This window comes from Carcharhinus amblyrhynchos, chromosome 11, assembly GCF_965287045.1.
Source record: "Carcharhinus amblyrhynchos chromosome 11, sCarAmb.v2.hapA, whole genome shotgun sequence".
Classification (NCBI taxonomy): Eukaryota; Metazoa; Chordata; class Chondrichthyes; order Carcharhiniformes; family Carcharhinidae; genus Carcharhinus; species Carcharhinus amblyrhynchos.
The window spans coordinates 4,264,184-4,279,278 of NC_137334.1; the positions used below are offsets into that span (position 1 = coordinate 4,264,184).

The 15,095-nt window shown below is 44.2% G+C and overlaps 1 protein-coding gene and 1 pseudogene across 1 annotated transcript in view; one reads left to right on the top strand and one right to left on the bottom strand.

Moving 5' to 3' along the window:
* LOC145349646 (nmrA-like family domain-containing protein 1) overlaps positions 1-15,095 on the bottom strand; it is a 64,681-nt gene that overhangs the window by 18,153 nt on the left and 31,433 nt on the right. The window contains exon 2 of the mRNA XM_080198166.1: positions 3,130-3,368. Coding sequence (XP_080054292.1) covers positions 3,130-3,368 — 239 coding nt within the window. The remainder of the gene's footprint in view (positions 1-3,129; positions 3,369-15,095) is intronic.
* Positions 10,420-11,311, top strand: LOC145349734 (peroxiredoxin-1 pseudogene; annotated as a pseudogene).

The following is a 15,095-nucleotide window of genomic DNA, read 5'->3' on the forward strand; positions in this document are numbered from 1 at the left end:
CACACTTTATCCACTAATCCCTCTAACCTACGCATCCCTGGACACTAAGGGGCAATTTCTTAGCATGGCCAATCAACCTAACCCGCACATCTTTGGACTGTGGGAGGAAACCGGAGTACCCGGAGGAAACCCACGCAGAGACGAGGAGAATGTGCAAACTCCACACAGACCGTTTGGGTAAACTGAGGGAGAATTTAGCATGGACAATGTATCTAGCTAGCACATCTTTCAGACTGTGGGAGGAAACTGAAGCACCCAGAAGAAACCCACGAACACGCAAGGAGAACATGCAGACTTTGCACAAGCTGGGAATCGAACCCGGGTCCCTGGCGCTCTGAAGCAGCAGTGCTAATCATTGTGCCGTCATGCTGCCCAAAAGAATCATAGAATCGCTACAGTGCAGGAAACCGGAGCACCTGGAAGAAACCCACATATACAATCACCCAAGTCGGAATCAAACGCAGGTCCCTGGAGCTGTGAGGCAGTACTACTAACCACTGTGCCACTGAGACAAAAGCACAAATATGATGGGCCAAAGGCCTTGTTTCTGATTCAATGATAAATGGTTCCTTCCACATGGGTTCAATTCAGCAGAATCCCAGGATCAAATCATTTACCCCAAGCCAGGCACTGGGGCATGGCTCAGTGAGTATAAATTCGACAAGACAAAAATATTAGGGGAGGGGAAATAGCATTTTGACGCTGATTTCAGTGGAAGCAAGCCACTCTTTGAAGTCACCAGTCATACTACAAGTCCTGTATGTGTAGCACATGTTGTGATGAGTTAGGGCTAAAATCCCCCCACCGTGAGAACTTGGTAGCAAGGCACATTTTGCCCTTTCTAAATAAATTGCAAGAGTTCTGCAGGTGCCAAAAATCTGAAACAAAAACGGGAAATCCTAAAATCACTCAGCTGGCCAGGGAACTCCAGTGAAGGAAACAGAGAAATTGTCTAGCACTGCTGTCTCACAGTGCCAGGGGCCCTGATTCGATTCCTGGCTTAGGTCACAGTTTGTGTGGAGTTTGCACATTCTTCCCGTGTCTGTGTGGGTTTCCCCTGGGTGCCCTGATTTCCTCCCACAGTTCAAAGATGTGTGAGTTAGATGGATTGGCCGTGCTAAATTGCCCACTAGTGTCAGGGGGACTAGCTAGGGTAAATGCATGGGATTATGGGGATAGGGCCTGGTGGGATTGTGGTTGGTGCAGTCTTGATGGACCGAATTGCCTCCATCTGCACTGTGGGGTTTCTATGATTCTATTCTATAAGATCTCCATGACCCTGGCACCAGGCAGCAGCATAGCCACTGGAACTCCCAATTGCTGTTGCAGAGAACAGTATCTATTTCCCTAACTATACTGCCCCCTCTCACTACCACATAACCCCTTCACCCACTTGAATGTCATCCTGCACAATGGTGCCAAGGTCAATTTGCTCAACTTCCCTGCGGTCCACACAGGTGGCAGGTACCTTGTAGCTGTTGGTCATGATCAAGGGCTCAGGCCCCTCCATCAATACATCCTGGACCCTCTTGCCTGACTGAATTGCGTTAACATCCTCCTCTCTCCCACCGTTGACCAACTCTAAAGCTCTGCTTAACCTAAATGCTGCCTCTTGGAACAGAGTGCTCAGGTAACTCTCCTCCTCCCTGGTGCCCCACAATGTTAACAGCTCCTACTCCACATCATCAACTCTGAGCCGAACCAAGATGCAGACACTAATAGCAGACATGTTTGCCCAGGGTTGAAGTACACATTGCAGTTATGACACACCATCTGTCCTGCCATGTCTGTCTAACCATATTTATCTGGCTAGTTAATTGGTTACTTGCGTAGTAAATTAATACCAAATAGACCCCTGCGGACACACAATAACATAAAATATCTTTTAAAATTGACCTTTTCAGGAGGTTATGTAATAAATCCACAGAGGTGAAAGTCCTGTCACCAAGTTACTTTATTTACACCATACATCTGTACACAGCCAGTTGCCCCCTGCTGAATGCAGGCTGGGAATCTGACACACCTGCTTTAAACAGGGAGCATGAGGCTCCCTGATTTAACCATCAGTCAGGACTCACCAGACAGTTCACACTCTAGCAAGCCAACCTCATTAGCCTGGCTGAAGTCATCACGCTCCTCTCCCCCACCAAATCCGAGGAATCCCCTCAGTTTGCTTCCCTCAGGGGCTTTTCCTCTGCTTCAGCACTGGTTCAGGCCAACTGTTTAGGTGGCCACATTATCCTAATGGCGCTAAGGGTGGGGGTTTTGAGAAACCACTTTGGTGTCAGTATGTATTCAATTCTGACCTCCATAAGGAAGAAAGAATATACTTGCCTCAGAATCAGTACAGCAAAGGTTCAGTCGAATGCAAGTGCTGTTCTATGATGACAGCCTATACATTCTAGAGCTTGGAAGGAGAGGTGATCATCAAAACATAAAGATTCCGAAGAGGTTTGACAAGACAGGCAATTTTGAGTTTGTCCTACCTCGCTAGCAAATCTAGAAGATTTGACTACAGGCTCAAGATAAGGTGTCGATCATTTAAGATTGAGATAAGGAGGAATTTCTTCACTCAGAGATTGTCAATCTTGTCAAGTAATTCCTTCTGAGGGTTGTGGATCATCGAGTATATTCAAGGCTAAGGTAGATAATTTTAATTTTAATCTCTCAGGAAACCAAGATATATGGTGACCAGGCAGGATAGTGGGGTCAAGGTAGATGACCAGGCATAATTATACTGATTGGCAGAACAAGCCTATGGGGCCATAGCTATAGACCTGCTCTTGCTTATTATGTTCTTATGTTGTTCACCTTCAAAGAATTAAAAGAGTTGACCCAGCTCCAAGGGAACAACATATAATAATGTTTGGCAGTCAACCCAATGAGTGTTGTCAAGGGGCTTATACCATAGAGAAGAACAAGCACTCTCTTGGAAAAGCAAAGACAAGGATAAATCAGGTACATTGGGAACAGTCCTGGGTTTTTTGTACCAACTGCATCAGCCAGACACAGGAACCAAATTTCAGTCCCTTAATTACTGTCGGGTTTCTTTTTACAGCTGTCTCGTTTCTATCCGGTATGCAAAAAATATATTAAAAAATTACACGGAGATGTACATTTCCTTCGTACCTGCTGCACCTCCCTGTCAATGTCCATGTATTCCCAGTAGTTGGTGACTAAGAAGACTCCATACACATTTTTCAACGCATCAAACAGGCTCTTTTCATTGTCCAGATCAGCTTTCACTATTTCAGCTCCAAGACGTTTCAGTTCTTTAGCTTCTCGTTTCCTTGGCTTCCTGGTGATAGCTCTCACCTTAAATGTACCATCCTTTAAGAGGGCCTTTGCCACTGATCCACCTTGATTTCCTGTGCAAGATGAAAGAACATCCATTTACTTTACTGGTGGAGAATGTCTACATTTTCACAGATCTTTCTTAATATGTAGAAAGGAATTGTATATATTTTAATATATACAAATATATATTTGTTACCAAATATTAACCGTATTAAAGAATCTTTTTTCCCAATTTACAGCAATGAACTTGGCGACTCAAAAAACGCACATCCGACGACCAGCCACCATGTTCCACAGCGTTCCATTAAAATGAGCTTTTAAAGCAGTCATTTAAAAACAAGGTCCCATTAAGAATTGTTCCTGTCCCTTTAAGGCCACCAATTGACTAGAAATCTGATCTTCTGCTTCTCGATATTCCCTGGGTAGAAAGTGCTGTAAATAGACACATCCCAAGGTTAAGCAGAGGCTAATTACCATTCCTCAGGAGAGTATGCTGTTTTTTAAAAAGGGAGTTTTTTTTATAAATCAGGTTCTATTTGTTGGGTTCACTATCCAGTTAGGAGTTGTTCATTTAATGAACATTTTCAGCTAACGGGTGAAAATGTAACCTACATTGCATTTGCATTGCACTTCACGTCGGCATGTAACACTTTTGGACGTGTTAGATACAAGACTTATTATCTGTACAGAAATTAATGGGCAGGATTTTCCCATCCCGCCCACCACAGGAACTGTAGTGGGCGGGACACGGACAATGTGAAGGTCCGTTGACCTTGGGTGGGACTTTCCAGTCTTGGGGAGAGCGTGACCGAAAAATCCCACCCAACATGTCTTTGCACATGAGTTATATGCAAAAACTATTTAAATTATTCTATTACTTTTTGCCTCATTATTTATTTGACCTTGCACTGTATGATCAGAGGTTGCTTCGTCTTTCATCTTAAGAGGCAAAATCTGATTACCTTTCACTGGATTATTTAAAGACTACAGCAGATCTCTGGGATCCCTGAGTTCCCTTGATTGTTTTGGTGGTAGGGTGAATGGGTGATCCTTCACGGGCTACGTGATCAGGCCAGGACAAATGGTCCGCGAACATGCAAATCTTCAGGAGCGACGGCACGCATCCCCATGGCTGGAGGCTGAGCTTGGAGTCAAGGCTTTGTTAGGAGTAGACCTGTATCGTTGCAGTGTTACACGCTTTGCTGTATACAGTTTTTCTCCCTTAATAAATCCTTTAGTTTGTTTGGAGAGCAAAACAGGCTGCACAGAACACTCCAAAAAAAGGAAACAATGGATACAACTCCTGTGAATAAGTGGCAGAGGAATCAAAGGAGGGATCCGAGGCTTACACACTTAATCAAGTCCAGTTTAACAAGACACCTCCCACTGAGATTATCTCAATGGTTAACGGGTGCACCCTGAAAATGGAGGTTGACATGGGAACTGAGGCCACTGTCATAGGTGAAAAACAAAGAATTGTACAGCATAGGTGCAGGCCCTTCAGCCCTCCAAACCCGAACCAATCACGATACGTCCTAAACTAAAACTGTATGCACTTGTGAAGTCCTGTATCCTTCCATTCCCAGCCTATTAAATGCCGCTGTCGTACCTGCTCCACCGGGCAGCGCGTGCCAGACGTTCACCACCCTCTGTGTAAAACACTTGCCTCGCACATCTCCTCTAAACTTTTCCTCACGCACCTTAAACCTACGTCCCCGAGTGCTTGACTTTTCTACCCTAGGAAAGAGCATCTGACTATCCACTCTGTCCGTGCCACTCATAATCTAGTAAGCCTCTATCAGGTCGCCCCCTCAGCCTCTGTTGTTCCAGTCAGTACAAACCGAGTTTATTCAATCTTTCCTCATAGCTAATATTTATTAATAATATGATATATAATATTATTAATTAACATTATTAATATAATAATAAATAATAAAAACATTCAAACATCTCCAGGGACTGCAAGCCTTCAGTCTTAGCCATTCTGCAGCTACTCTATTGACTTATATTGGAAAGACACTAAAGATAGTGGGGACAACCTCTGTGCCGGTATCATACAGGAACCAGTCAGCTACGTCTAGGTTTTTCAGAGTTCAGCCAGCGGAATGTGTGTTTACACCAGCAAGTAGAGGTCAAACTGAAAAGGCTGAAAGGGCCTGGGCACCATCAAGCCGTGCAGTTTCTCAGGAAGTTCAGTTCCCTGAAGCCAGACCATACCGTGAGGATGTGCGGAGACTACAAACTAACAGTAAACAGGAGAGCCCAGCCAGATTGTTACCCCATTCCGAGGGCAGAGGATCTCGATGTTAGGTTAGCAGGGGGCATCAAATATGCTAAGCTCGACCTAAGCCATACTTACCAGCAACTGATATTGGAAGGGGACTCCAGAAGGTTAGTTAAAATAAATATAGTCACAATGGCTTATATTAACTAGTCTCCCAGGATGCGTAGGTTAGAGGGATTAGCAGGGTAATATGTGGGGTTACAAGGATAAGGCCTAGGTTGGATTGTTGTCGGTGCAGACCCGATAGGCAGAATGGCCTCCTTCTGCGCTGTGGGGTTTTTATGATTTCTATGAAGAGGGGAGAGAAAAGAAGAAAGCTGGGACAGAAGCAAAATTACTGACTGACTTAAAACGAGCAGAACTGAGAGGCGAGTGCATTTAAAACAGCGGCAGTTTCCATTTTTGACACGTACTTGACTTCTTCAGGATTTTCAGACTTTACAGTAGCTTGCCTCAGCTACGAAGTTCAACAAGCTGCTTTGCTCACTCCAGAGTGGGGGTCTGATTTTTAACAAAAGTTAATTTAGGTGTGATAGCAGCACTTGTCACTTTGATTGCACGATCTGAATCACTTGATGTGTGCGGTGTTTATATCCCCAAGTATAAATGACTGATATAACGCCAACGAAAAGCTAAAATAATGACTAATTTAATCATTACTTGTTTAAATGCTGCTTTCACATTTCGCATAAAATGTAACGGGAATATACAATTTTGTTGAGTCACTGAGAAGCTGTGAATTGATGGATGATTGGGTAGACCTTGCACATTTTCCCTTAACTAAGAGGACAATTAGATGCTAGAACTCCTGCTTGTATTGCTTTATAAACAGTAATGTGGTCGAGGCTTTAACAGCTAATTGGAAACCATTAGAGGAAATGCATATTTGTTGCCTCTTCCTCACTTCAGTATGATGTGGAGATGCCAGCGTTGGACAGGGGTAGGCACAGTAAGCAGTCTCACAACAGAAGGTTAAAGTCCAACAAGTTTATTTGGAATCACGAGCTTTGGGAGCGCTCACCTGATAAAGGAGCAGCGCTCCAAAAGCTCGTGATTCCAAATAAACCTGTTGGATTTTGACCTGGTGTTGTGAGACTTCATACTGTGCTCCCTTGCAGTATGGCTGTGATTTGTGTGGGAAATCACTGGCTTCACCCTACACACTGGGACTTGTTGGGAGTAATGCACGATAGCACTGTAGATATGCTTTACAAATTAATTGTGCTGGAAGCTGTTGCACATATATGGATGTCAAGATTATTGACTAAAAACGAGATTGCATGTTTATTTTATCAATTTTCTTGTGTCATGGTAATCACTCTCTTCCAAGACAAACAGATGCCGCGTTGAAATTACCTCAGTGTCAGAAAACGATTCTATAAATATTAAGACTTTTTTTTATCTTGTTATAATGTAAAAGTAGACTATTTCTGGAAGATTGTCTGGAAGCCTGACTGAAGGGGGGTGAAAAGCTACGAACTGATAGATCACAGAATCAATGAATCCCTACAATGCAGAAAGAGGCCATTTGGCCCATCAAACCTGCACTGATAACAATCCCACCCAGGCCCTATCCCTATAACCCCACACATTTACCCTGCTAATCGCCCTGGCACTAAGAGGCAATTTAGCATGACCAATCAACCTGATCTGCACATCTTTGGACTACAGGAGGAAACTGGACTACCTAGAGGAAAACCCACACAGGCATGGGGAGGATGTCCAATCTCCACACAGACAGTGACCTGAGGCGAGAATTGAACCTGAGTCCCTGGCGCTGTGAGGCAGCAATGCTAACCACTGTGCCACCATGCCACCCATGCTGAATGATTGGATAGATCTTGCACATTTTCCCTTAACTTAGAGAACAATTAGATGCTAAAGCTCCTTCTCGTGTTGCTTTATAAATAGTAATGTGGTTGAGGCTTCATTTGTCCCCCTATCCAAAAATCTCTGTACGGGCCAATTCCATAATAGGTAAAGAAAGATTTACATTTGTGAAAGTCTTTCATGACCTCAAGACGATCGGAAGGGCTTTACAGCCAATGAACCACTTTTGAAATGTGGTTTATAAGTTTTGTAAGTCTATTTATTAGTGTCACAAGTAAAGTTTACATTAACATTGCAGTGAAGTTACTGTGAAAATCCGCTAGTCGCCACACTCCTGTTCAGGTACATTGAGGAAGAATTTAGCAAGGCCAATGCACCAGCACATCTTTCAGACTGTGGGAGGAAAACCAGAGCACCCAGAGGAAACCCACGCAGACACAGGGAGAACATGCAGACTCTGCACAGACAGTGACCCAAGCTGGGAATCGAACCTGGGTCCCTGGCACTGTGTGGCAGCAGTGCTAACCACCATGCCACTTGTGTGACACCACTGTAATATAAGAAATACAGTGGACAATATGCCAATCCATGAAAGCATTTAAAGATAGAAACATAGAAAAACTACAGCACAAACAGGCCCTTCAGCCCACAAGTTGCACCGAGCATGTCCCTGTCTACTAGGCTTACCTATAACCCCCTGTCTTACTAAGTTCCATGTACTTATCTAAAAGTCTCTTAAAAGACTCTATTGAATCCGCCTCCACCACCACCGCCGGCAGCCGATTCCATGCACCCACCACCCTCTGAGGTAAAAACCTACCCCTGACATCTCCTCTGTACCTACTCCCCAGCACCCTGAATCTGTGTCCTCTTGTGGCAACCATTTCAGCCCGGGGAAAAAGCCTCTGAGAATCCCCTCGAACAATACCTCTCAACATCTTATACACCTCTATCAGGTCACCCCTCATCCTTCATCTCTACAAGGAGAAAACACCGAGCTCCCTCAACCTATCCTCATAAGGCATGCTCCCCAATCCAGGCAACATCCTTGTAAATCTCCTCTGCATCCTTTCAATAGCTTCCACATCCTTCCTGTAATGAGGCAATCAGAACTGAGCACAGTACTCCAAGTGGGGTCTGACCAGGGTCTTATAAAGCCGCAGCGTTATCTCCCAACTCCTAAACTCAATCCCTCGATTGATGAATGCACCTGACGAAGGAGCAAACCCCAAAAGCTTGTGGGTTTATTATCAAATAAACCTGTTGGACTTCAACCTGGTGTTGTGAGACTTCTTACTGTGTTTACCCCAGTCCAACGCCAGCATCTCCACATCATGACAGCTCAATACACACATAGGGAAAGCAGTCACCACCTTTGGCTTTGAAATGCACATGAGAAAACGCCAAGCTGGCTCTTCGGACCAAGATGCCTGTTTAGGAGTCCTGTACACCCAGCACCTTGTTGGAATGTCGGTGAAACACGGATGACTTAAGCTGTCAAGAAAGGAAGCACAACAACTCTCATCTTTATTGCTTGCAGTGCATTTTGGGCATCACTCGGAAGAGCAAAATCATGAACGCCTCAGTCCTCTCAGGAGCAGAGTTCCCAAATATGTTGGCGCTCATCATGCAGAGACAACTCTGCTGCTTCAGGCATGTTTGCAAGCTGGAAAACAGTCACCAAGTTTTCTGTATGTAGCCAGGTCCAGATGAATTGTTGGACACCCAACGCTCTGCTTCCAGGATGCTTGCAAGTGTACCATGAAGGCCCGAAGCATGACAATCGTACCTGGGAGATACCAGCCGATGGCAGAGAAAAATGGTGACGTCAGCCAGGGGCAGCATGGCGGTACAGCGGTTAGCACTCACAGCACCAGGCAATGGGGTCGATTCCAGCCTCGGGTCACTGTCTGTGTGGAGTTTTTACATTCTCCCCATGTCTGCGTGGGTTTTCTCCGGTTTCTTCCCACAGTCTAAAGATGCGTGGGTTAGGCTGATTGGCCATGCTAAATTAATTCTAGTGTCGGGGGGACTAGCAGGGTCAAATATGAGCGGTTTTGGGAATAGGGTCTGGGTGCGACTGCGGTCAATACAAACTCAATGGGCTGAATGGCCTCCTTCTGCATTGTAGGGATTCCATCATTCTATGATTATGATCTACTAAAGCTATAGCGACATGGCAACAGGTGCCAAAACCAAAAATAACAACTCACAACAATAGCCAATAACCACTTCACATACAGTACTTGTGGCAGAACCTGTTTCTCGCGGATTGGTCTCTTCAGCTATCATAAGCATCCTCATGGTGACGGTCTTCCCACAGTAGATCAGTCAGTGACATGGCGTGTCATACTCCAGGAAATCAGGTGGTGAAGGACAGGACTGAATCCAGCCTTTACATACTTTTATAAATATTTCTTTAGAGATCTACATTAGAAATATGTACCTTCTCACTCCATCAATCACAGTTTTAATCAGTTCCTTTTTAATTTCTTTTGAGTATAACAAGAATAAATAAAACAAATTAACTGAGGAACAACTCAACCAATTTGATGTCAGTTGGAGAATTCCAGAACCTGCCCAGTTCCCACAAGAAACAGAATTAGGTCATTTGGCCCATCGAGTATGCTCCATCATTCAATCATGGCTGCTATGATCCTCATCCTCATTCTCCTCCCTTTTTCCTGTAACCTTTCATCCCCTTGTTAATCAAGAATCTATCTATCTTTGTCTTTGACACTCAATGACCTGATGTCCACAGTCCTCTGTGGCAACGACTTCCACAGATTCACCACTCTCTGGCTGAAGAAATTCCTCCACCTTTGTTTTAATGGAGCGTCCCTTCACTCTGAGGTTGTGCCCTCGAGTTTTAGTCTCTCCCACTAGTGGGAACATCCTCTCCAGGTCCACTCTATCTAGGCCCCTCAGTATTCTGTAAGTTTCAATAAGATACCCCCTCATCCTTCCATCCATTGAGTATAGACCCAGCCTCCTCAACTGTTCCTCATATGACAAACCCTTCATTCTTGGGATCATTATCATACCAAGGAAAGTATGTCATATATTTCTTCTACCCCCTGGATTTCACCTTTGTCTGCCCAGTGGTGATGATAGCATTCAGGGCCTGAGCTGCTGACTTTCAAAAGGTCAACTCTGGAATAATTGGTGCCTCCACAGTTTCTCACTTCAGCTGCTTGGCCTGGACCAAGAGTCCTCATAAGAAGGGTGGTATTGGTCCTATGGATATCCCACTGAAACAACAGGTTGCCAAAGACTAAGGTATTCTGAAAGAGGATGAAAGACTTGTTTAGAGGACTCTTTATTATTGATGACAAAGGAAATCTGTGGCAGGTTACAATCAAGTTGGCTGTTCAGAGAATGAGATTCTAAGGCTGGGGCAAGCCTGGGCGGCATGGTGGCACAGTGGTTAGCACTGGTGCTTCACAGCGCCAGGAACCCCGGTTCATTTCCCGGCTTGGGACACTGTCTGTCTGGAGTTTGCACATTCTCCTCATGTTTGCGTGGGTTTCCTCCGGTTGTTCTGGTTTCCTCCCACAGCCTGAAAGACGTGCAGGTTAGGTGCACTGGCAGTGCTAAATTGTCCTTTAGTGTCAGGGGAACTAGTTAGGGTAAGTGCATAGTGTTATGGGGATAGGACCAGGTGGGATTGTGGTTGGTGCACACTCGATGGCCCGAACGGCCTCCTTCTGCACTGTAGGAATTCTATGGATTCTATGATTCTAATTCACTGACAAACATGGAGAAGTTTGCCCCGCTGACTGGAAGTCTGGCCAGGATAACGTCAAGTCTAATATGAATGACAGCAAAAAGTTCTTTGAAAAACATAATTTTGTACAGGAGTTGGTGTTTCACCATGTGAATAAATTTAAAACTGAGTAAAGATTGGCTTCTGATCTCCTACTTCACCAACTGGCTGTTAATAGTGACCAGCAATATGCGATTTCTCCCTCTGTAATCTAATTTGTGTAACATAAACATAATGCGGGATTATACGGGATTTGAAAAACAAAATCATAATTATTCAGTTATTAACATACGTTTCCAGTTCAAGCCTTAAAAAACTGGCATAGAAGAGGGTGACACACTGGTTAGCACTGCTGCCTCAGAGCACCAGGGACCCAGGTTCAATTCCAGCTTCATGCCATTGTCCGTGTGGAGTTTGCACATTCTCCCCATGTCTGCGTGGGGTTTCCTCCGGGTGCTCCGGTTTCCTCCCACAGTGCAAAGATGTGCGGGTTAGGTTGATTGGCCATGCTGAATTGCCCCTTAGTGTCAGGGGGATTAGCAGGGTAACTGAGGATTACGGGAATAGGGCCTAGATGGGATTGTGGTCGGTACAGACGAGGTGGGTCGAATGGCCTCTTTCTGTACTGTAGGCATTCTATGATGATTAAATATCTCTCAATGGAGACACTCTTGAAAAGGGTGAGTATAGCAATCCCTATTCTCATTTGTTTCAAATAACTATCATTAAAACTGTGTATTGATCCTGATTTGGAGCAGTAACTTTGTAAATACTCAGGGCCTTTTCCCCAGTGGCTCTATCATAAATTATAGAAAAGTTTATTCCTGTTCCACTGAGCTCCTTAGGAACTCAAATAGCAGTAGTATTTTGATCATGCTAGCTATATTTCATCTGTTTCTGAAAACCTCTTACATATTCCAATGGCCTTGACGTGGAGATGCCGTTGTTGGGGAGGACAAGATGAGAGGCCATACAGGTCCAACAGGTTTATCTGAAATCACAGCGCTTTCGGAGCGTTGCACCTTCGTCAGGTGAAGTTGTGTGACCTCTCATGTTCCAATGGATTATGAACAAAGATGTCATATTTTCGAACAAGATGAAAGCAGTTTAAGACATTTTTTCAACAGGAACATTAAATTCCCAAACAACCTTTCTCTGCAAAGCAGCCAGCATAAGTAAGGACCCCACGCACCCCGGACATCCTCTCTTCCACCTACTTCTATCAGGCAAAAGATGTGTAAGTCTGAGTTCACATACCAACTGACTCAAAACAGCTTCTTCTCTGCTGCCATCAGACTTTTGAATGGACCCACCTTATATTAAGTTGATCTTCCTCTACACCCTAGCAATAACTGTAACACTACATTCTGCACAATCGCATTTCCTTCTCTCCTCTGTACTCTATGAATGGTATGCTTTGTCTGCCTAGTGCGCAAGAAACAATACTTTTCACCGTATCCCAATACATGTGACAATAATAAATCAAATCGAAAAGGTTATCAATCAAATAAGACTTCTCCAGATTGTGTACAAAAAGTAACATTTGTTAATGGGAGCTAAGTCTTTGCTTCCACATTACAAAGGAAAAAGAACAAAACACGATGCAGCACAGGAACAGGCCCTTCAGCCCACCAGGCCTGCGCCGATTCCTAATCCTTATTTACACCCATTACTCATTCACAATTTCTATTCCTCCCGCCTCCCGTTCAAAAGCCCATCAATCCAATAGCAATGGATACTATGGAGATTGTGGGGCACCTTCACCAGGTAGAGGTTCAAGAAGGCAGTCACCACCATTGAGCAACTAGGCACAACAATTCATTTAGCCTTGCCAGGGTCAGCCACATCCTCAGGACAAGGAAAAGGCACCAAAGAGCTCCCAGCTAAGAGACAACACCATAAGGAGAGAAAGGAGGAAACTGGCAAGGGAAAAATAAAAAATATATTTGATGCACATACAGATATGCAGAGATGATTTGCAGTATACAGTAACTAGGTTTTTATTGAATCTCATTGGAGCCATAAATGGCCTCTGACATGAGCAATTTCTCCTCTCTTCTAATGGTCTCATCAGGTTTCTTTTTGTGCATCAAAAATCTTCATTAATGATTGACTTTTGGCAGCGAGCTATTACATGCACAAACTGTATCCACGATGCATGTAATTTGAGTCCATTACATTCTCCTCTAAGTGGCCCAGATGGATGTGGATTTTTTAAAACTAAATTAGTATTGATTACATCCCAATTAAGACCTATCACAACAATCCACAGTTGCAATCAATAACAAAACTACTCAGCAGATCACAAACCAGCATTTTTTATTATTCAATTACATCCTAAAATTCAGCTGGAGACATACAGGATTAACACATACATGAATCATTCCATCCATCTTAGAATCCCTACAATGTAGAAGGAGGCCATTCGGCCCGTCAAGTCTGAATTGACCATAATCCCACCCAGGCTCTATCCCCATATTTACCATACTTGGCTCCCTGACACTAAGGGGCAACTTAGCATGGCCAATCAACCTAACCCACACATTTTTGGAGTGTGGGAGGAAAATAGATACCTGGACGAAACCCACGCAGACACGGGGAGAATGTGCAAACCCCACACAGGCAGTGACCCAAGGCTGGAATTGAACCTGGCTCCCTGGAGCTGTGAGGCAGCAGTGCTAACCACTGTGCCAACATGCCACCTGCGCCCACCACAGTCAATGGTATGGTTATTTTGATCCTCATCACATTTTTGACAATTACACTATCTTTATTGTGCTTAACACAAACTTCAATTTTCCAAGGTGAATTTAATAATGTGCTAATAAAACAGCAGTGGAGCAGGCCTAAATGGACATAATGCAATGATTTTCATCAGACTTATGGGACCCCAAATCCATCTACCTGATCAGCGGTGTGGTGGCACAGTGGTTAGCACTGCTGCCTCACACTGCCAGTCACCCAGGTTTGATTCCTGGCTTGGATCACTGTCTGTGTGGAGTCTGCACGTTCTCCCTGTGTCAGCATGGGTTTCCACCAGGTGCTCCGGTTTCCTCCCATAGTCTGAAAGACGTGCTGGTTAGGTGCATTGGCCATGCTAAATTCTCCCTCAGTGTACCCGAACAGGCACCAGACTATGGCGACTAGGAGATTTTCAAAGTTACTTCATTGCAGTGTTAATGTAAGTCTACTTGTAACACTAATAAATAAGCTCCAATTCTATATGTCGGAGGAGAAATATGAATTCTATAGACGAATCCAAATAGCCATCATGATAGCACATACCACAGTGAGACCTGGTCTTCCTATTGAGGAACATTAATACTGAAACAGAAACCAACAGATCAAATCTGGCTAAGGCCATTGGAACAAAGGCACTCAGTGAACAAAATTACAATGGTGAATGACTTGTTAACTCCTGCGCTGTTCACGGCCTCAAGATATGGAGAAGCCTTCTTTCCCGGAATAGTCACCATAGACACACATGATATAACAATGATGGAACTAAAATAGACCACAATATGACCAGGTCGGGTCAGTAGGGGGAGTCAGGGGATCAGTGGAGGGGGGAAGAGTCAGGGCATCAGTATGTGAGACTGCAATTGGGGTCCAGTTTTGTAGTTATCCAAGAGTTAGACTAGGATTTTTCTGTCTAACATTTCCTCTGTAACTATTCAGGTTAGCACCATGGAACTGTCCAAAGTCTCCCACTCTAACTCCGAATCTGAGACTTTTGCAGAGGGTCCATGGAAGCAGGAGCATTTCATGCCAGAAGTTCAAACCTCCCAGACAATTCTCATGGACAAACATGTCAGAACTTTCACAGAATCCCATACTATTCAGAATAGCTCCCATCCTATTCAGAATCTACCTTACCTATAATCAACTTCCCTCTGATATCAGTACCACGCCAAAACT